Genomic DNA, 22,500 nt, shown 5'->3' on the forward strand with positions numbered 1-22,500 from the left:
CGCTTTTTTGAGCAAGGTATGAGCATTTCACTCGCTGACTTTGCCTTCATTTTGAGATTTGCTGGTTTTGATTCAAAAACCATTCATGCTTTTACCAACTCGACCTGTGTTATATTTCCTCTTTCTCAAATACCATTAAACATGATTTAAAGCTATACTGATGATACCACGAAAGGAATTAGTCTTATGGTATTTACTGTTTTCTTTGATTTTGCTTACGATAATGTAATCACTGAAAAAAAGAAATGATGAATCCATTTCAATTGAAGGTTTAGTTTGGAGTCAATTTCACTATGCGCTTATAGAACATATTACTTAACGTGCGTACAGGGAAAACATGTTGTTTGTCGTGTTTTTCGTAAATGTGAATCTCAATTCATGAATGCGTTACTTCCTGCAAAAAAGTCTTTGTTTCTTCACTTTCGGGAGTGTAAAGTATGAAGATTCCATGACGAAGGAAACAATTTTTTGGCGAGATCCCTGGAGGGACAACTCTATCACGTTACGCGCGGATAACAATGATGATTCCTCGTGATTTTGCAAAATCCCTGCAAACTCCCTGCAGGGGCAACAATGCGCCCTTCCCCTATCTCAATCAGAACAATGTTGCTTATGATATAACGAATATATCAAGTTTTTTTTTATGTATTTAGACTAGGGTGTAGTTTGGTCTCCGTGAAAATGATTATCGCACTACAAATGAACACGAGAAATTTGGAAAGAAGCCTGAAAATTCCGGGTTTGATAGCTTACAGTCATGGGCTCGAGTCCGGTTCAAGCCTGAATTGTTTTGCAACTGCACAAGTTGCTTTGTAACTGCGTCGATCACTTTCACTGAGGCCCACAGTCTCAGTCACAAATGTTGTAGCGCAAACGGAAATTTACCCCCGCCCCCCCCCCCCCCCCAATCAATGTTTATGTTTATGGGTTCTAGTGCAAAAATCAACCGGGAAAAGCAACATCGAAGGGAGGGAGGAGGAGGGGTACGTTATTATTAGCTTTGAAGTGATTTACGCGCTGTTCTAGCGAGGTCGTACAAGTGTTTATGACCGAGGTTCATGACAATTGACATAACATTAATAATGTGTTCTGTAAAGGTTGCTTTTGTGGGACTTTTGCATTTAAAATACGTTCAAGCAAATACGTTAAAATTGTTAGAGAGAGTTTATTTGTTGGTAAGACAAACGAGAAGAAAGCCTGCACCAGCATAATGGCATTTAAACACTGTATTGATGATGTGACACGGACAAAAGCTCTTCACTTAAGCTGCGTCGTGTTTGAGAAGTTTCTCGAAAAGAAGGTGCAAGTTCAAGCTAAGTGAAAGACAAAGAAGGCAACTCCTTCACTGGTTCAGGGTCTTTAAGAAAAAACACCGGACCTTTCACTTTAAAAGATAAATGGAAGAGGCCGGAATTAAACGAAGTGAGGTTTTAAGGATAACGGTTTAACGTTACCTAAATTCAGCGAGATACATTCGTTGATGAACACTTTGATCGACTGTTTCAGTTGGCTGGAAAAGATGTTAGCCACCTCTTGATGCAGGATGGAAACTCTTGTCAAAATTTTGCATCAGTAAAAGCGGCAATTGAGCGTGTAATTAACACCGTGATCAAACTTCCACCCCAAAGCACAGACTAAATAGGCTCCTTCGAAAACAAGCCGGGGATCGCAAAAAAGGAAGTGAAACTTTGACGTTTGAAGAGTTTAAAGCTCGTATAATAAATATCTTTTCTACTATGCCAGTAGTAATCGTAAATAGGTTGATAAACTCTATACCAAAAAGAATGGACGGTTTCATCAGAAAGAGGGGTCCTTGTATCAAGTACTAGTTATCTCCCATTTTAGGTTGTCTGGCGTACGACTGTAAATTTCTTTTTGGTGTGTAAGTACTATACTCTCTTACACCAGTGGGAAGTGTAGAAAAAAGGTTGTTGGTCACATCATTTCCGGCGTTAAATAAGGTTGCAACTGCTAATTTAAACGATGTTTCTTGTACGTACGGTTCGATGGAATACTTTGAAGAGTCTTTAAGACTGCCAGATCTTTTCGGGGAGGTATCAGGTCTCCGACTCAACTGTGGCAAAACAGACGCCCTATGGATCGGCAAGAATGTATACAGTGATCTTAAATGGGCTAAAGGAAAGGTTAAAGCTCTTGGTGTTTGGTTTCGTCAGATCCAAATATACCAGTTTCTCATAATTACATATATAAAGTGGAAAAAGTGAAAGCAACGAACCTCAGACGGCAACGGATTTGCGAATTTCGATCTGGTAGAAGCTGTGAAGTTCACAATTTGGTTGTCTAATTCGACGCTTAATTGGCTACTTCCTTACCTAGTATCCAATTTCCCAACGAACTTCGCAACGTGGCGTGGTAAAGTAATGTGAAATCAACTGTAACACTGCTTACAACCCTACAACGATACCACATCACTTTGGACACATGAAGCAATTCTTAATTTCGCCCGTAACGACACCGAGTCAGAAATCATGTAGATTTTAGTCTTGTACTGTGTAGCAAAATACCCAATAAAAAGTACGTGTCGGTGTTTTGATTGAGCAATGCACAATAGCAGGCACGTGGAGCTGGTTAAAGCATTGGTCACAAGGTACTTTCTAGTGAATGAAAGAAAAGTGGATTTAAAGTGCGGATTAAAGATGAAGCACCCTCCCCTTTCTGCCCTTCTTCCTTCTTCCTTTCACAGTCCACCCTTTTGCCAGTCTTTTCTCCTTTTTTTGTGCCATCCTTCTCCCTTTATGCCCCTCGGTTTCCTAGGCCGGTGTCAATTTTGACATGATAGTTAATCGCTTTTTTCACGTGTAAGTCGGAGTACTGGTCATATCATATCATATATCATATATCTTTATTTACCCTCGGATTTTTAGAGTAGCTTGGTGTAGCTAATATCTCCAAGCATTTACCCTCCCAACCATGATACGCCATAGAAGACAGACCACAACACCGGGAACTACATGCCCTACTCTTTGCGACAAGTGTGCGGGTTCTTTTACGTCCCACAGGATTATGAACATTGAAGGGTTGTGAGACGGGACCTCCTGCTTATCGTCCTTATCGAGAGGATAAACAGGTGGCGGCACCTGTTTGCTATTTAGGGACACCCTACACTCTGTGTGTGTATAAGTTCTCTGCTGGTGAGAAGTCTTCATTTGAGTTTTCTGAATAGCTCGTAACATCTGGCTCATACATGTATAGACTCCGTGCGGTAATTATTTACCGCGTGTCATACAGTGCTGGGTACCCTCTGTAAACAAATGCTTTCTTTGCTGAGTTGTCTGACTACATGGAGTCCATCGTATTGGCCCCTGAAAAGTTGGTCATCATGGGATATTCCAATATCCATGTGGACGTGGCTGGTGACAGGGATGCAAGTAAGCTGGAGGATTTATTTGAATCTTTGGGTCTTCAGTAGCATGTGAAGGGGGGATAATCACATAAGTACAGAAAACTTAAACCTGTTAACATTAATCAACTATGGAAAGATTTTAGAGACTCTGAATAGCGTACTAAACCGCCTTTGATTGGCTGTTACAAATCTACTCTTACGGACGTTCTGAACCGTCACGCCCCTCTCAAAACCAGGGCTGTAGCTGGAAGGCGACGCCTACCATGGTTAAATGAGGACACAAGAGAGGCTAAGAGAGCTAGGCGCAGGGCTAACAAGCGCTGGAGAAGGACGAACTCTTCATCACACTTTGAATGCTATAAGAAATGCAGGAACCGTGCTACCTATTTATTGAACAACGCCCGCATGGCGTTCTATAAAGATTGCAAAGAGTAAAACAGTGGCGATCAGAGTAAACTATTCAAGGCTACGAAGACGTTGGTGAAGCAAGATTCTGCAGTCCAGTTCCCACCACACGATGATGAATATCTACTGGCTAACGCTATGAAGAATTTCTTTGTCAAGAAGGTATTTGATACTCGGTTGGATCTTGATAGTACTGCATGAAGTTCTTCAGGATCCTCAAATTATTACTTTGATCGTCCTACGAGAGACTCATTCAGCTAGTTTCAGCTTTTAAACAATGATGATGTCATAGAGCTGGTGAAGAAATGTGCTAAGAAGTACTGTGCTTTGGACCCAATGCCAACTCTATTAGTAGCAGAGTGTATTGATGTGATTTTGTCTGTAATTAATATAAACAGATGATCAATCAGTCTCTAGAGACCGCCTGTTTTCCTGATTCATAGAAGGAAGCCGTAGTGATATTTTTCCTTACTTTTTACGAGAACTCATTGCGATTACATGTGTAGAACATAAGTGCAAAATTTTCTTGTCACTGTCGAGGAACATCGAAAAACAATTAGGCAAGCGGAGTAAAAAAACTTCTTGTTCGCTCGCATTTTAAAGCCAAACAAACCAGCAAAAGATCGATTATTTCTGTCCAAAAAGAGTACAGATGATTGTTATTTAATTTCAGTTAACAATAAAAATTCTAGTTTCATTCCAGAGCAAAGGAAAAAACGACTAAACCACTTTTTAGGAATATGCATCCACTTGAAATAACTTATGCGTAGAAATAACAAACGGTTTAGTGTCCAAGAAAAGAATTTGTGGAGTAACTTCTTCCACCAACTTTAAGCTTTTACTGGTGTACCGTTTTGTCGTTTTCTTTCTCTCTTCTTTCGTTTCTCTTCTTCTGTCATAGGCCGTCCTGCAGGCATCTTGTAACCTTTGTAGATTCAAAATTAAAAATCTTAAGACATACCAAAAACTGCAATTCAGAGCAAAAAGCAGCCCAAAACAAATTTAAAATAAACACTCAGCTTTTAGTTTATATCGCTCCAATGCTTGACTTGAATAACTACATAGCCACCAGTGTGTCCTGAACACATCTATATTATGTTAAACCTGGACTGAAACCAGCAAAAAATGCAAGAAAAATATATTTTCCAAACCTTACCTGAACACGAAAAGCATCGACTGTCAAGAGCTTTTGTTGACTTAGCATGGCTGTGTAGCCGCGTCGAGCCACAGAAAGAACGCAAAAAATTAAGCCTCGATCAGGTGTGTGTGTGTGAGTCTCTGACCTCGCTTGAGAATGCGATCCAATCAACAACCAGTCCCTGGTCAGCGGTCAACTTTAAAAAAAGCAGCTGACCTCAATAAGGTCTAACTTGAGCTCGCTATATGGTCACGTGATACTGGTCAGCCGATACCTTGTTTTGACAGGTGTCAATTGACCATAACATTGATGTCCAATATCAAAGCTGTCTGCTGTAAACTAGTTACATTGTCAAATGGAGTATTGCCTCCTGGATGAGCTCTAAACTTGAGCCCGTGATATGGTTACGTGTACTGGTCATATTGGCATACATGAAGGGGCGGACGGACTTACGTTGTACGTACGTATGGACGGTTGATGACGTCATGCCAATAAAACCAAATTTTCTCGCATCGATGGGTTACCAGTATTTTCTTAGATATGGTGCTCCGCGCGCGCTCGCCTTCGGCGCGCGCGGAGCTCCGCTCCTAATGTGTTCTGTAAAGGTTGCTTTTTTGGGACTTTAGCAATTAAAATACGTTCAAGCAAATACGTTAAAATTGTTAGAAAGAGTTGATTTGTTGGTAAAAAGGAAAGATATCTTGTAGACTTACGAGAATAAAGAATGCACAAGCATAATGGCCTTTAAACACTGTATTGATGATGTGACACGGGAAAAAAGATCTTTACTTGAGCTGCATCGTGTTTGAGAAGTTTCTCGAAAAGAAGGTGCAAGTTCAAGATAAGTGAAATACAAAATAGGCACCTCATTCGCTGGTTCAGGGGCTTTAAGAAAAAAGACGGGACCTTTAACAGTAAAAGATTACATCATTTCCAGCGTTAAATAAGGTTGCAACTACTAAGTTAAACGATGTATCTTGTACGTACGGTTCGATAGAATACTTTGAAGAGTCTTTAAGACTACTAGTTCTTTGCGGGGAGGTATCAGGACTCCGACTCAACTGTGGCAAAACAGACGCCCTATGGATCGGCGAGAATGTATAAAGTGATCTTAAATGGGCAACAGGAAAGATTACAGCTCTTGGTGTTTGGTTTCGACGGGTCCAAATATAGCAGTTTCTCATAATTACGTATATAAAGTGTTAAAAGTGAAAGCAACGAAACTCAGACGGCAACGGAATTTCGATCTGGTAGAACTTGTGAAGTTTATTTCAAAGTTCGCAATTTGGTTGTCTAATTGAACGCTTAATTGGCTACTTCGTTGCCTAGTATCCAATTTCCCAACGAACTTCTCAACGTGACGCGGTAAAGTAATGTGAAATCAACTTTAACACTGCTTACAACCCTACGACGATAACTTTCACCACCGTCACATCACTTTGGACACGTGAAACATTTTTTACTCGGGCCCGTAAGGGCACCGAGTCATAAATCATGTTAGATCTCAGTTTTGTCCTGTGCAACAAATACCCAATGAAAAGCACGTGTCGGTGTTTAGACTGGGCAATGCACAACAGCAGGCACGTGGAGCTGTTTAAAGCATTTGTCACAAGATACTTTTCTAGTGAATAAAAGAAAAGTGGATTTGAAGTGCGGGTTAAAGATGAAGCACCCTCACAATTTCTGCCCTCCTTCTTCCTTTCACAGTCCACCTTTTTGCCAGTCTTTTCTCCTTTGTTAGCCATCCTTCTCCCTTTATGCACCTCGGTTTCCTAGGCCGGTGTCAATTTTGACATGATACCTAATGGCTTATTTCACGTGTGAGTCGGAGTATTGGTGGCGGCACCAGTTTGCTATCTAGGGACACCCTACACCCTGTGTGTGTCTAAGCTCTGTGCTGGTGAGAAGTCTTGATTTGAGTTTTCTGAATAGCTCGTAACATCTGGCGCATATATACTCCGTGCGGTAATTATTTACCGCGTGTCATACAGTGCTGGGTATCCTGTGTCAACAAATTCTTTTTTTGCATGCTGAGTTGTCTGACTACATGGAGTCCATCATATTGGCCCCTGAAAAGCTGGTCATCATGGCAGATTCCAATATCCATGTGGACGTGGCTGGTGACAGGGATGCAAATAAGCAGCAGGATTCATTTGAATCTTTGGGTGTTCAGCAGCATGTGAAGGGGGCTACTCACATCCATGGACACATACTGGATCTGATTTTAACGCGCCAATGGCAATCTGTGATCTCTGCGCCACAGGTAGACCGATTATTCTAAAAGCACGTTGCTGTAACGTGCCGTCTAAGAATTTGGGCCGCTATTTTGATCAGCAACTTAGTATGGAGACAGAAATCAATAAGATTTGTAGTGCACTACATTAGATGCACCAGAAAGTATCTATCAACTGAATCAACGAAGAAGTTAGTGCGTGCTCTAGTTACTATAGTAGAATTGACTCTTGCAATAGTTTATTACATGGCTTGCCGCAAACAATTTTTCTAAGTTAGAGCGTGTCGAAAACACAGCCGCGAGCCTAATTTTTATTGCTTCCCGCTTAGATCATATTTCGCCTGTGCTTTTCAGGCTTTGCTGGCTGCCAGTGCAATTTAGAATTAGATTTAAGGTACTAGTAATTGCATTGAGAGCTATTCACGGGGTTGTGCCGGAATATGTAAATTATTTAATTGGTATCAAGAGTATATCACGCTATTCTTTGAGATCAAGCTTCTCCTTGAGTTGCAACGAAAGAGAAAAAAGGAAACATTGGGGCACAGGGCTTTTTGTGTTGCCACTCCAAAGCTATGGAACTCGCTTCCCTGTAAAACTCGCAGCAGTAGAACTTAAGAACAAGTTTAAGTTAATGTAACAAACGCATTTATTTAGGCTACGTGTTGGTTGGAGTCCAAGAAATCGACCAAAGCAAAACAGTGATGGTAATATAGTCCAACTAGCTCCCACCGTTCGATGGTCTTTCGGTTAGGGTTCGGGTTAGGGTTAACTAAAAGCTGTTAATTTTTTTGTTTGTTTGTTTGTAAGTCGTTATCGGAAAACCAGCTGAAAGTGCTTCCTGACGGTATTTTTGATAAGAATACCGAGCTAGGGGTGCTGTAAGGACCAAACTTCTGTTACATAACATTGGAGAACAACTCAAAACTGTTGTAATAACTTTAAAAAAGGAAAGCATATTACTAAACGCCTTAAAAGGCTACACTTGCACATCTATTTACAGTTTTAACAATTGTATCACATGAAAAAGCAGACAAATCTGACAACTTCAGAAGGTGCTTACATAAAGTGCTCAAGTTGCCCACTTCCTACTGTCAGCCTAAGATTTGTTCATTACTTGATATACCCACGAGTAAAGTGTTAACGGGAAAGTTATTTTGTTTTTAATGTAAGCAATGGACAAGGGGGATTCAAATAATAATTAAATGTAAAATGTGACCAGAAAATGCTGAACCATGATCCAGTGACTATTTCGCACTAATGTGGCTTAATTTCTGGCAAAGACAAACACGTATACAGGGCCACCGATATGCCATTTAAAACTCACTAACATGTTTGGAGTACAAGCAAAATATTCATGGTAATATGGTTCCACAAGACCTTACCGATCGATGTTCCCTTAGAACTTTGGATTTTGCAATGGGTTGGTAAAATTCTGACTGTGCGTAAGGCTGTAAATCTCGGGGTTTTTTTGTAGGTCGTTGTCGGGAAACCAGCTGACAGATGTTCCTGACGGCATTTTTGATAAGAATACGCAGCTAACCCACTTGTAAGGAGAAAATTGGTTTTAAATATCATTAGAAAACAACTAAAAGCTTTTGTGATAAGTTTAAAGAAAGCATATTACTAAACACCCTCACATGTATTTCCAGATTTAACAACGTTACTACATGACAAAGAACACGAATCTGACAACTTGAGAAGGTGCTTACATAGAGTGCTCAAGTTGCCCACTTCCTAGTGTCAGCCTAAGATTTATTCATTACTTGATATACCCACAAGTAAAGTGTTAACGGGAAATTTATTTTGTTTCTATACTACTCCATGGACGAGGAGATTCAATGAGTAATTTACGTAAAATATGACCAGGAAAGACTAAAGGCTAAAACATTATCCACTTACTATTTCGCACTAATATCATGGCATAAAGTCTGGCAAAGACAAACACGTATACAGGGCGACAGATATGCAATTTAAAACTTACTAAACTGTTGTTTGGAGGACAAGAAATCGACCAAAGCAAAACCGTGATGGTAATATAGTCCCACCAGCTCCCACCGCTCGATGTTCCTTGAAGTCTTTTGGTCTTTCAAAGGGTTGGTAAAGTTTAAACTGTCGCTAAAGCTGTCAATTTTGCCACAGGCATATATTTTTTGTCTCTTTTTGTAGGGATTTGTCAGGAAACCAGCTGACGGATCTTCCTGACGGCATTTTTGATAAGAATGCCCAGCTAAGAGACCTGTAAGGATTAACTTTCTATTATACAACATTGGAAAACAATTCAAAGCTCTTGTGATGACTTTAAAGAAAGGATAATACCGAATGCCCTCACATGTTACACTTGCTCACGTATTTCTAGATTTAACAAGGTTACTACATGACAAAGAACACAAATCTGACAACTTCAGAAAGGTGCTTACATAAAAAGCCCAAATTGTCCACTTCCGACTGGAAACTTAAGATTAGTTCATTGCTTGATATACCCACTAGTAAAGGGTTTCTAGGCCAGTATCGATTTCAATATACTAGCCGGCATTCTACTCTTAGTAGAACATGGACTAAGGGATCCAATGAGTAATTTATGTAAAATGTGACCGGAAAAACTAAAGGCTGAGCCATGATCCATTGATGACGAACACTATTTCGTACTGAGTACTAGGGCTTCAAAGTCTGGCAAAGACAAACATGTATATAGGGCTACTGATCTGCCATTTTTAACTTACTAATATGTTGCTTGGATCCCAAGAAATCAACCAAAGCAAACCAGTGATGGTAATATAGTCTCACTAGCTCCCACCGCTCGATGTTCTGTGAAGTATTTGGGTCTTGCAAAGGGTTGGTAAAGCTTGAATTGTCGCTAAATCTGTAAACTTTGTTGTTTGGTTTGTAGGTCGTTGTCGAAAAACCAGCTGACAGATATTCCTGATGGCATTCTTGATAAGAATACCCAGCTAACCCACCTGTAAGGACCAAATTTGCCTTAAATATCATTGGAAAACAACTAAACGCTTTTGTGATAAGTTTAAAGAAAGCATATTACTAAACACCCTCACGGGCTCCACTTGCACATGTATTTACAGATTTAACAACGCTATTACATGACAAAGAATACGTATCTGACAACTTGAGAAGGTGCTTACATAGAGTGCTCAAGATGCCCACTCCGACTAAGATTTGTTCATTACTTGATATACCCAGTAGTAAAGTATTTTGTTTTCGTAGTAAGCCATGGATGAGGGGATCCAATGGGTAATTTATGTAAAATGTGACCGGAAAAGACTAAAGGCTGAACCATGATCCACTGACTATTTCTTAGCAATAGGGCATTGAAATACAATTCAAACTTTGATTCGAATTGTGAAGTCGCTGATTTGATGAGAATTGTATGCTAACCTCCCGTATTTATATCAGAGAGATAAAGGGGCTAGAGAACAAAGGGTCGGGTATACAACTTTGTGCAATTGTCAATAGGCTTTGTAATATTTTCTAGCTTCTTATCGTATTGCTTTCAAACTGAGCCCATGTTGATGTTTCTCTCACCATTACTTTAAGCCTTCAGGTCTCTCAGGGAATCAATTTTTATAATAAACGGCAACACAAACTTTTGAAAAATCACAGACAGGAACACCAAGCAAAACTTGTCAAGGCAAACAATCAAGCCAAGGAAAAAGAAAACTTAACTGAAAAAAAAAAAACAATAATAGGAAATCAAAATAAAAGTCATGGAGTTAAATGGATCTTGCTTAGAACACGCAAAGCGATCTCAATGGACACACTTAAAGTATCAACTGGTGATTTTCATTTTTTTTGTCTTCTTATCTTATCCAGTACCAATAAGCAAATCAATTCTTTTTATTGAAAGGAATTGTTCTTTTTTATGTACGTTTTAGGGTAAATTATGTTAAAAATACCCTTTACTGTTAGGTAGAGCAACTTTCTATTCGTTTTTGTATCGTTTCCTCAGAAACGAAACTTATCTTCTTTGACTTCGGGGTTAACTATTTACAAAGTGAGGTAGATTGACCAATCAAAATAGAATTTGTAATTGAAATCTAGATAGCATATGCAAAATCAAACTTGTGAACACGTGAACCTAAAGCATTGCAAATCGTAGTGAGAGAAGCACAGAAGCGATCATAAATAGGACGTTTTCACTATCAGAATGACTTTAGGTTATATTAAAACGATATATTTTTGAAAAAAATCTACGTTATCTCTCTGTTAATGAGTAATGTAAACAATCTTCGCACGTAGTAATAAACTGGGTTAACGAGAAACCAGTTATTGCAAAGCTAGAACTGCCCAGGTTCATATGTAAGACACGTAATAGAAGATTCACAGAAAACGGAATTTGAAAAGTTATGCAGTATTTTATCTTTCTCCAGTCCTCACCATTCCAGAAAAGAAGCACTTTTTCTTTTTGAGATAGTTTCTTGTTGTTTCTTGTATCAACATACAGACGGAAGCTATCTATAAAAGTTTGAATTTAAGATGCGCTTGTTGCAAATCGCGAGCGAAAACCGGAAAATCAAATCATATTATGAGAATTGTATGCTAACTGCTCGTATTCATAGTAAAGTTCAGTTACTCATAATAATAAAGTTTATTCTATGAAGTGGTATAAAAGCCTTTAAGGTTATGATTTGTTGGCAGGGAGCTGAGTGACAACCAGCTGAAGAAACTGCCTGGAGGTGTGTTTGATAACTATACAAAGCTAGTGAAGCTGTAAGTACTTTTAATATAAAGATTCATTTAAGCCTAGAGGCGGAGGTCCCCTGTTATTTATTCTTACAATAATTTACCCTGGCTTGAACCTGAGATCAAATCGAAATCCAGTACCTGGTCGGCAGTTCTTAAAAAAAAAAAAGCAGCTGAGTTCGTTGATTTTTAAGCTTAAGTCTGGGATATGTTCACGTGATACCAGTCATGAGATACCTTGTTTAGAAAGATGTCAATTAACCATAACATGGATCATGTCCAATATCAAAGATGTTTTTTGAACAAGCACTTCCGCTTCCCCAACGAAGCATTTACAGGAAAGCAAGTCCCTCAGACAAGATTTGTCCGTATGTGATGTAAACAAGGTAAGGCAAGAAGGTCTAATGGTATCTGGAAACAAGGCACAATTAGTTGAGCGAATACTTAAGCATGCAGATGGTTCTGTAGCAAGAACATTTGATGAAGACATCGAAGATGATGATGAAAACATGCCCTCCAGTTCTCATGATGATACCTCAAGTGATTCTGAGGAGGAGTCAACCGAGTATGAAGGCGACGATGATGTGCAGCGCAGCTTCCAAGTTTTATTTATTGATGATGCAGACATGCCAGAAGTAGTGTAAAGGTAAAGAGGGATGTAGGGAGGATCGGAGGTTGGGGAGGGGGGGGTTGAAAGTAATCTCCCCTCTAGACGGGGGTGGACAAGAAGTTATTTTAACTTTAATTCAGGGGGATGCAACTTTATTTTAAGGCCTACTTTGCTAATTTTAGAACCCCCCTCTACAGATAATTATTGCACAGTCCCTTAAAGCTATACTGACGATACCACGAAAGAAATTGGTCTTATGATATTTACTGTTTTCTTTCATTTTACTTATTTATGATAATGGAATCACTGAAAAAAGAAATGATGAATCCATTTCAATTGAAGGTTTAGTTTTGAGTGAATTTCACTATGCGCTCATAGAACATATTACTACAAGGTAGTAATGTACATGTTGTTTGACGTGTTTTTCGTAGGTGTAAATCTGAATTCATGAGATCGTTACTTCCTCCAAAAAAGTCTTTGTTTCTTGATTATCGGGAGTGTGAAGTATCAAGATTCCATGACGAATGAAACAAATATGAACAGTTTAAAAAATATTGTCTCCAGGCGAGATCCCTGCAGGGACAACTCTATCACGCTACGCGCGGATAACAATGATGCTTCCTGTGGATTTTGCAAAATCCCTGCAAGGGCAACAAAACGTCCTTCCCTTATCTCAATCAAACAATGTTGTTTATGATATAACAAATATATCAAGTTTTTTATGTATTCAAACTAAGGAGTAGTTTGGTCTCGGTGAAAGTGATTATCACACTATAAATCAACACGAGAATTGTGGAAAGAAGCCTGAAACTTCCGGGTTTGGTAGCTTACAGTCATGGGCTCGAGTCCGGTTCAAGCCTGGATTGTTTTGCAACTGCACAAGTTGCTTTGTAACTGCGTCGATTACTTTTACTGAGGCCCACAGTCTCGGTCACAAATGTTGTAACACAGACGGAAATTTATCCTCTTCCCCCACCCCATTCAATGTTGATGTTTATGGGTTCTAGTGCAAAAATCCACCGGGAAAAGCAACATCGAAGGGAGGGAGGGGGAGGGGTACGTTATTATTAGCTTTGATACGGTTTACGCACTGTTCTAGCGAGGTCGTACAAGTGTTTATGAGCGAAGTTCTCTGTTTTTTGAATGACAAGACTTTAACAAAAAAAGGCGGGACCTTTAATTGTAAAAGATTAATGAAGAGGCCAGAATTGAACGAATTCGAAGTGAGGTTTTAAGGACGCTGCCTACTAATTAACAATATTTTTGCCCCGGTGTGTGATTATGCAGGAAATGGAGATATTAACAAGTGTTATTAAAATCCAAAAAGAAAATTGGGGGTAACCATGCATTTTTCAAAGATAATTCATGAACAATCTTTGTAAAAAGCTTTAAAATACAAAGCAATGTATGGCGCTTAATTATCTCTCAAAAATGCATGGTTACCCCCAATTTTCTTTTTGGATACCAAGAGTACTTACTAAGATCTACTTTTTCCAGATAGTTTTAAACTGCGCAAATATATCCCTGTATTAGTAAGCATCACCGATAGGAAATCCGAGTATCTCAAGATGCGCAGAACGTATGCGCAGTAACAATAGTAGGCACCGTCCTTAACGAGGACAGTTTCACGTTACCTAAATTCAGCGGGATACATTGGTTGATGAACACTTTGATCGACTGTTTCAGTTGGCTGGAAAAGATGAATCGTTAGCCGCCCCTGGATGCAGGATGGAAACTCTTGTCAAAATTCTGCGTTAGTAAAAGCCTCAATTGAGCGGGTAATTAACACCGTGATCAAACTTCCACCCCAAAGCACAGACTCAATAGGCTCCTTCGAAAACAAGCGCGGGATCGCAAAAAAGGAAGTGAAACTTTGACGTTTGAAGAGTTTAAAGCTCGTATGATAAATACCTTTTCTACTACGCCAGTAGTAATCGTAAATAGGTTGAAAGACCATATAGCAAAAAGAATGGATGATTTCATGAGAAAGAGGGGTCCTTGTATTAAGTATTAGTTATCTCCCATTTTAAGTTATCTCGCGTACGATTGTGAATTTTTTTTTTTGGTGTGTAAGTAGTATACCCTCTTACACCAGTTGGAAATGTAGAAAAAGGTTGTTGGTTACATCATTTCCAAGGTTAAATAAGGTTGCAACTACCAATTTAAACAATGTATCTTGTAGATATGGTTCGATAGAATACTTTGAAGAGTCTTTAAGACTAAAAGACCTTTTCGGGGAGGTATCAGGTCTCCGACTCAACTGTGGCAAAACAGACGCCCTATGGATCGGCGAGAATATATACAGTGATCTGAAATGGGCTAAAGGAAAGATTAAAGCTCTTGGTGTTTGGTTTCGTCGGGTCCAAATATAACAGTTTGTCATAATTAAGTATATAAAGTTGAAAAAGTGAAAGCAACGAAACTCAGACGGCAACGGATTTGCGAATTTCGATCTGGTAGAAGTTGTGAAGTTTATTTGAAAGTTCGCAATTTGGTTGTCTAATTGAACGCTTAATTGGCTACTTCGTTGCCTAGTATCCAATTTCCCAACGAACTTCACAACGTGGCGCGGCAAAGTAATGTGAAATCAACTTTAGCACTGCTTACAACCCTACGACGATAACTTTCACCACTGTCACATCACTTTGGACACATGAAACAATTCTTGCTCGGGCCCGTAAGGGCACCGAGTCATAAGTCATGTTAGATTTCAGTTTTGTCCTGTGCAACAAAATACCCAATGAAAAGCACGTGTCGGTGTTTGATTGGGCAATGAACAATAGGAGGCACGTGGAGCTGTTTAGAGCATTTGTCACAAGATACTTTTCTAGTGAATAAAAGAAAAGTGGATTTGAAGTGCGGGTTAAAGATGAAGCACCCTCACAATTTCTGCCCTCCTTCTTCCTTTCACAGTCCACCCTTTTGCCAGTCTTTTCTCCTTTGTTAGCCATCCTTCTCCCTTTATGCCCCTCGGTTTCCTAGGCCGGTGTCAATTTTGACATGATACTTAATGGGTTATTTCACGTGTGAGTCGGAGTATTGGTGGCGGCACCAGTTTGCTATCTAGGGACACCCTACACCCTGTGTGTGTCTAAGCTCTGTGCTGGTGAGAAGTCTTGATTTGAGTTTTCTGAATAGCTCGTAACATCTGGCGCATATATACTCCGTGCGGTAATTATTTACCGCGTGCCATACAGTGCTGGGTATCCTGTGTCAACAAATTCTTTTTTTGCATGCTGAGTTGTCTGACTACATGGAGTCCATCATATTGGCCCCTGAAAAGCTGGTCATCATGGCAGATTCCAATATCCATGTGGACGTGGCTGGTGACAGGGATGCAAATAAGCAGCAGGATTCATTTGAATCTTTGGGTGTTCAGCAGCATGTGAAGGGGGCTACTCACATCCATGGACACACAATGGATCTGATTTTAACGCGCCAGTGGCAATCTGTGATCTCTGCGCCACAGGTAGACCGCTTATTCTCAAAGCACGCTGCTGTAACGTGCAGTCTTCAAATACCTAAGCCGGCCACTTCTGTTATCAAGGGACATCACTACAGAAATCTTAGATCTGTTAACATTGATCAACTAAGAAAAGACCTTAGAGACTCTGAATAGCGTACTAACACCCCCCCCCCCTCTCTCCCCCCTAGCTCCCTTGATGTGATTGATGTGATGGTTGGCTGTTACAACTCTAATGTTACCGACGTTCTGAACCGTGACACCCCTCTCAAAACCAGGGCTGTAGCTGTAAAGCGGAGCCCACCATGGCTTAATGAGGACATAAGAGAAGCCAAAAGAGCTAGGCCCAGGGCTGAAAAGCGCTGGAGAAGGAAGAAGTCTTTATCACACTTTGAATGCTATAAGATATGCAGGAACCGTGTTGCTTATTTATTAAACAACGCCCGCACGGCGTTCTATAAAGATTTTATAGTTGAAAAAAATGCCGATTAGGGTAACCTTTTCACGGCTACGAAGAAGCTGGTGAAGCAAGATTCTGGAGTCCAGCTCCCATCACACGATGATGAATATCTACTGCTTCACGCCATGGAGAATTTCTTTGTCAAGAAGGTATCTGATATTCGGTTGCATCTTGATGCTACTGCACGAAGTTCTTCTGGATCCTCAAAATATGACTTTGATCGTCCTGTGAGAGAATCATTCAGCGAGTTTTAGCTTTTAAACGACGATGACGTCATAGAGCTGGTGAAGAAATGTGCTAAGAAGTACTGTGCTTTGGACCCAATGCTAACTCCGCTAGTAGCAGGGTGTATTGATGTGCTTTTGCCTGTAATTAAACAGATGATCAATCAGTCTCTAGAGACTGCCTCTTTTCCTAATCATGGAAGGAAGCCATAGTAAATGCTATGCTCAAGAAACATGGCCTTGATCTTCTGTATAGAACTATCGCCCAGTCAGATCAACTTCTTTTTCATATGTCTTCCAATGGTCTCTATCCTGCATTGTAGTCTTAAATATGAACAATGGTCAAATAATTTTGCTGGTTCTTTAAGATTTACGTGCCGTTTTCGATACTGTTGATCACGGTATTTTGATCACGAGTCTTCATTCAAGGTTTGGCGTCTCGGGTAAACTCTTGGGATAGTTCTCAGCATACCTAAAAGAAAAAAATCAACGCGTACGCGTTTCTCCTTTGTTCGCCATCGTTCTCGCTTTATGCCCCTCCGTTTTCGAGGCCGGTTTCAATTTTGACATGATACTCAATGGCTTTTTTCACGTGTGAGTCGGAGTACTGGTAGCGGCACTGGTTTGCTATTTAGGGACACCCTACACCCATTGTGTGTCTAAGTTATCTCCTGGTGAGAATACTTCATATATATACTCCGTGCGGTAATTATTTACCGCGTGCCATACAGTGCTGGGTATCCTGTGTCAACAAAGTCTTTTTTTGCATGCTGGGTTGTCTGACTACATGGAGTCCATCATATTGGCCCCTGAAAAGCTGGTCATCATGGCAGATTCCAATATCCATGTGGACGTGGCTGGTGACAGGGATGCAAATAAGCAGCAGTATTCATTTGAATCTTTTGTCGAATGATAAGAATACCCAGCTAACGGACCTGCAAGGACCAAATTTCTTTTAAATAGCATTGGAAAACAATAACTTTAAAGAAAGCATATTACTAAACGCCCTCATAGGCTAAACTTGTACATGTATTTCCAGATTTAACAATGTTATTACATGACAAAGAACACAAATCTGAGAACTTTGAGAAGGTGCTTATATAAAGTGCTCACGTTGCCCACTTTCGATTGTCAACCTAAGATTTTCTCATTACTTGATATATCCACAAGTAAAGCGTTGACGGGATTTGTTTTTGTTTCTATAGTCAGCCATGAACGAGGGGATCCAATGAGTAATTTAAGTAAAATTTGACCGGAAAAGACTAAAGGCTAAACCATGATCCACTGTCTATTTCGTAGTAATAGGGCTTCAAAGTCTTGCAAAGACAAACATGTATACTGAGCCACTGATCTGCCATTTATAACTTACAAACATGTTGCTTGGAGCCCAAGAAATCGACCAAAGCAAAACGGTGATGGTAATATAGTCCCACCATCTGCCACTGTTCGATGGTCCTTGAAGTCTTTGGGTCTTTCAAAGGGTTGGTAAAGTTTAAACTGTCGCTTAAGCTGTCAATTTTTCCACAGGCATATATTTTTTATCTCTTTTTGTAGGGATTTGTCAGGAAACCAGCTGACGGATCTTCCTGACGGCATTTTTGATAAGAATGCCCAGCTAAGAGACCTGTAAGGATTAACTTTCTATTATACAACATTGGAAAACAATTCAAAGCTCTTGTGATGACTTTAAAGAAAGCATGTTACTGAATGCCCTCACGGGTTACACTGGCTCACGTATTTCTAGATTTAACAAGGTTACTACATGACAAAGAACACAAATCTGACAACTTCAGAAAGGTGCTTACATAAAAAGCCCAAATTGTCCACTTCCGACTGGAAACTTAAGATTTGTTCATTGCTTGATATACCCAACTAGTAAAGTACTAACGGGAAATGTATTTTGTTTCTATACTAATCCATGGACGAGGGGATCCAATGAATAACTTATGTAACATATGCCCAGGAAAGACTAAAGGTTAAAACATGATCCACTGACTGTATATATTTCGCAGTAATATGGCATAAAGTCTCGCAAAGAAAAACACGTATACAGGGCCACCGACATGCCATTTAAAACTTACTAACATGTTGTTTGGAGCACAAGAAAGCGACCAAAGCAAACAGTGATGGTAATATAGTTCCAAAAGACCTTACTGATCGATGCTACTTAAGCTGTAAATCTTGTTTGTTTTTTTTTTTCTGTAAGTCGTTGTCGGGAAACCAGCTGACAGACCTTCCTGGCGGTATTTTTGATAAGAATACCTGGCTATCTGAGCTGTAAGGACCAAGTTTCTGTTGCATGAATTTGAAAAACAAAAAGCTGTTGTAATAACTTTAAAGAAATCATATTACTAAACCCCGTTACAGGCTACACTTGTGCATGTATTTCCAGCTTTAACAACGTTATTACATGACAAAGAACACGAATCCGACAACTTCAGAAAGGTGCTTAAATGAAGTGTTTAATTTGCCCACGTCCGACTTGGAACTTTAGATTTATTGATTACTTTTTATACCTTTGAGTAAAGTTTTAGCGGGAAATGTCTTTTTGTTTGTATAGGAAGCCATTTTTTTGTTTTTAAAATGATTTCTTAGGATATTTTAAGAAACGCCTTGTATATTTCCTGCAACTGCTCATTGTTAGAGGTTGCCTGTCTCTTAGAATTCTCTTCCCATTTATGTTATGTACTTATATTCATTTCCACTTACATTTTAATCATCCTTTTGTCTCACATGATTCAAAGTGTTATCATACATTATCAGTGAGACAGTGGCATAAAATAAACACAATATCATGATGTTTGTTTGCTGCACGATGACAACTTATAACATGGCAATGTGCGAGTACTTTGAGTCGAATTGTGAGTTCGCTGATTTGATGACAATTGCATACTAACTGCTGGTAATTATATCAGAGAGATTAAAGAGCTAGAGAGAAAGAGTCGGGTACAGAACTTTGTACAATGGTTTAGAGCCTCTTGCAATATCATGTCAAGCGTCTCATCGTATGGCTTTCAACCTGAGCCCATGTCGATGTTCTTCTCAACATTACTTTATGCCTTTAGGTCTAATTTTACGGTGTCAATTTTGTTAATAAAACCGGCTATAAAATGTTGTAAAATCACAGACAGGAGCTCCTAGGAAAACTTGTAAAAGAAACCAAGCAAGGGAAAAAGAAAGTAACCAAAAGAAACGGAACAATGTCAGGACGTTTAATGAACATTTATTTAAACACGGAAAACGATCGGGATGGAGACACTCAAAGTACCAATCGGTGTCACTTCGTAAAAAATGACAACGGCTACGGTTTTGCAATGCATGTTTCGATCAACCGTTGATCATTTTCAGTTTTCTATATGAATCTGAACTTACAGTGTTATATACTATGTAAGCATATGACGTCAATATAATATCCAATTTTAGTTTAACATTACAACGCTGAATGCTATAACAAAAGACTAATGTGTGTGCAAAAGATACAATAACGCAAATTAAAGCGATCAACTAAACGCTGACCATACACCTCTCAGTGCAAAGTCTTCGATATTTCTCCGAATGTTGCAGAGGCTGGAAAACAGGAGAGGCTCTGTCCCTTCCAAGGTGCTCATGTATACGCGTCAAAATGTGTCGGGATGTTTCCCCAACGCCGGTAAAATAAATTACAACTTGCACAAGTGAATTTATACACGACGCGGGAACGGAGATAAAAAGACACAGGATCTCTCACGCTGTTACAGATCTTAAACAAAGTAAATACAAGCTTATGGTCAAGATCAGTGCAAAAAACGTTGTACCAGTTGATGTAATCTCGTGTGAGATTCTGTGCAAAAGGAACCCACGCAAAGTAATTTAACATGTCTCACTGAAATAGGAAAATGAACCTGATTAGAATTAGGTGAATGGATTTTTGCCCTAGTGATATACTGGTGGCGCACCTTTTCAATTCGATGAGACGAGTAAGGGTTTTGCGTTAGATGAAGCTCAGAGGAGGAATGAATAGTATCCCGACGTCTTTTCTGCATCTCCCCCCAACGGGAATAGTAAAATGGCGCGCTCGGTTGATGAAATACACGATCTTCTTCGTGATTATTTTGTAATTTTGTCGACTATAGTGATGAATGATTTGTGCCTGTAATACTTCACCACTTTTTATTTCATTTCTGATATTTATTCATCAAGACACGGGGAGACTAGTTATATTTTGATAACTGAAAATGTGGTTGTCAGATGATTGGCTAAAAAAGGAAATGGGGTCAATCATAAACGGGGAACTCGAACGCTTCTGGAACTGGTTCGATAAGAGTAAGTGCCAAGGGGCTCTTCCCGTTCTTGTAGTAAACTTTCACTTCGAAAATTTTATCGTCCTGACTAGCTGCCCATGGGTCTCCGAGGATGAGGTCACTTGTGATCTTCACATAAAGATCACTAGTGATTTTTATGAAATAGTCCCAATCATTTTCATTGAAATCTTAGAGATTGCAAACTTCTAGGCCGACCGTTTTCCCCATTTTCCTTTCAAACTTCTTCAACAAATTTTGTCAACCAAAAATTCAACGACTCTGCTGTCATGTTAACAAGCTTCGTATCTAGATTTTTTCCCGTTCGACGTCGAACCGTGCTTCTTCGTTCGCTGCTTGTTTAACCTTGCATTTTGCCACCGTACGAAAATATTAAAAGCCCATTTTCTGACATCGAATTGATTTTGGAGCGGATTTTTAACAACAGTGCTTTTTCTTCATCGGAAGTTTTCAGTTCTCCGAACTTTCTCTTAGGCAGCTCTTTTAATCAACTTCCTTCAACCATCGACAACATGGAATAAGGACTGATGGAAAAAAAATGCTTTTAAAATTACCATACTGCTTATAAGGTCCAATTGTTTTTCTTGTACGCTGATATCGTCCCCTCACAATTTGAAGCTTTGTTCAGACTCCCGAGGGACACGGTTTTCGTGGAATGTTTTGAAGCCGTTCAAAAAAATCGCAGCGCGTAATTTATCCCATCTAAAAACACTCGGCTACGCCTTATGTTTTTAAAACCAATTAAACACTGCTGCTCGTTTTTTGAACATTACTTATCGAACTCATAATTATCAGTTCCAATGGAAGAGACAATTGGTCTAAACGGTGCCATCGAATCAAGAGCGCTTGGCCTGTGAATTTTCAGAATACCATAGATTCTCGTGGGTTGCGAGAAATAGACCTTTTCGGCTTGTACATTTTGTTTTCCCATTTCAGACCACGTGATGTTCTCAAGGGAATGTTTCTTTTGTTTTTTCATAAGTTATGCATACATATGCACGTGAATAAGACGACATTTGAAAGACACTGTTCCCTGGAGTAACATCATGGTGCAATTCATCAGCAATATTAAAAAAATATGTACAATTAAAAACTTATAGATAGAACTATGTAAACTAAATTAACTATCTTACTCAATATCATACAATAAAAGCTGCTTGCCATGAATGCTGTGTTTAGAATAATGGCTTAGATATCCTCTTTAATCAGTCGTTTGAGTTGATTGAGGGACTCTGCTTTCCTTAGTTCTAATGGCAAACTGTTCCACAAAACTGCGCCACTAAATAGCCAAAGCTGTTTTTTGTAGTAGTTTGTGCGCGGTTGCGGAACATTTATCTCATTCACAGAGTCTCTCAAACAATAACCAGAATCGCGATGGACAATTTTCGAGCAGAGATACTCAAGTGCTAGTCGCTGTAGGGACTTAAATACCATATTTGCCTTTGAGAGTCTAGGGATTTCCATCTTAAGAGTTCAAATAAATTGTCGACATGAGCGTCATAGTTAGAGTAGGTCAAGACACGGGCTGCTCTGCTTTGTAGTTTTTGCAGTTTGTCCTGCAAAGTTACTCCACAGTTTCCCAAACAATATTGCAGTAGTTGAAATGAGGT

General features: G+C 39.5%; 1 protein-coding gene across 1 annotated transcript in view; it reads left to right on the top strand.

The window, feature by feature from the left end:
• The first annotated feature begins 17,379 nt into the window (after positions 1-17,379).
• Positions 17,380-22,500, top strand: part of LOC138002166 (carboxypeptidase N subunit 2-like) — a 20,771-nt gene continuing 15,650 nt past the window's right edge. The window contains exons 1-2 of the mRNA XM_068848249.1: positions 17,380-17,477; positions 18,147-18,218. Of these exons, the coding sequence (XP_068704350.1) occupies positions 17,380-17,477; positions 18,147-18,218 (170 nt within the window). The remainder of the gene's footprint in view (positions 17,478-18,146; positions 18,219-22,500) is intronic.

The sequence above is a fragment of the Montipora foliosa genome, chromosome 5 (assembly GCF_036669935.1).
Source record: "Montipora foliosa isolate CH-2021 chromosome 5, ASM3666993v2, whole genome shotgun sequence".
Taxonomy (NCBI): Eukaryota; Metazoa; Cnidaria; class Anthozoa; order Scleractinia; family Acroporidae; genus Montipora; species Montipora foliosa.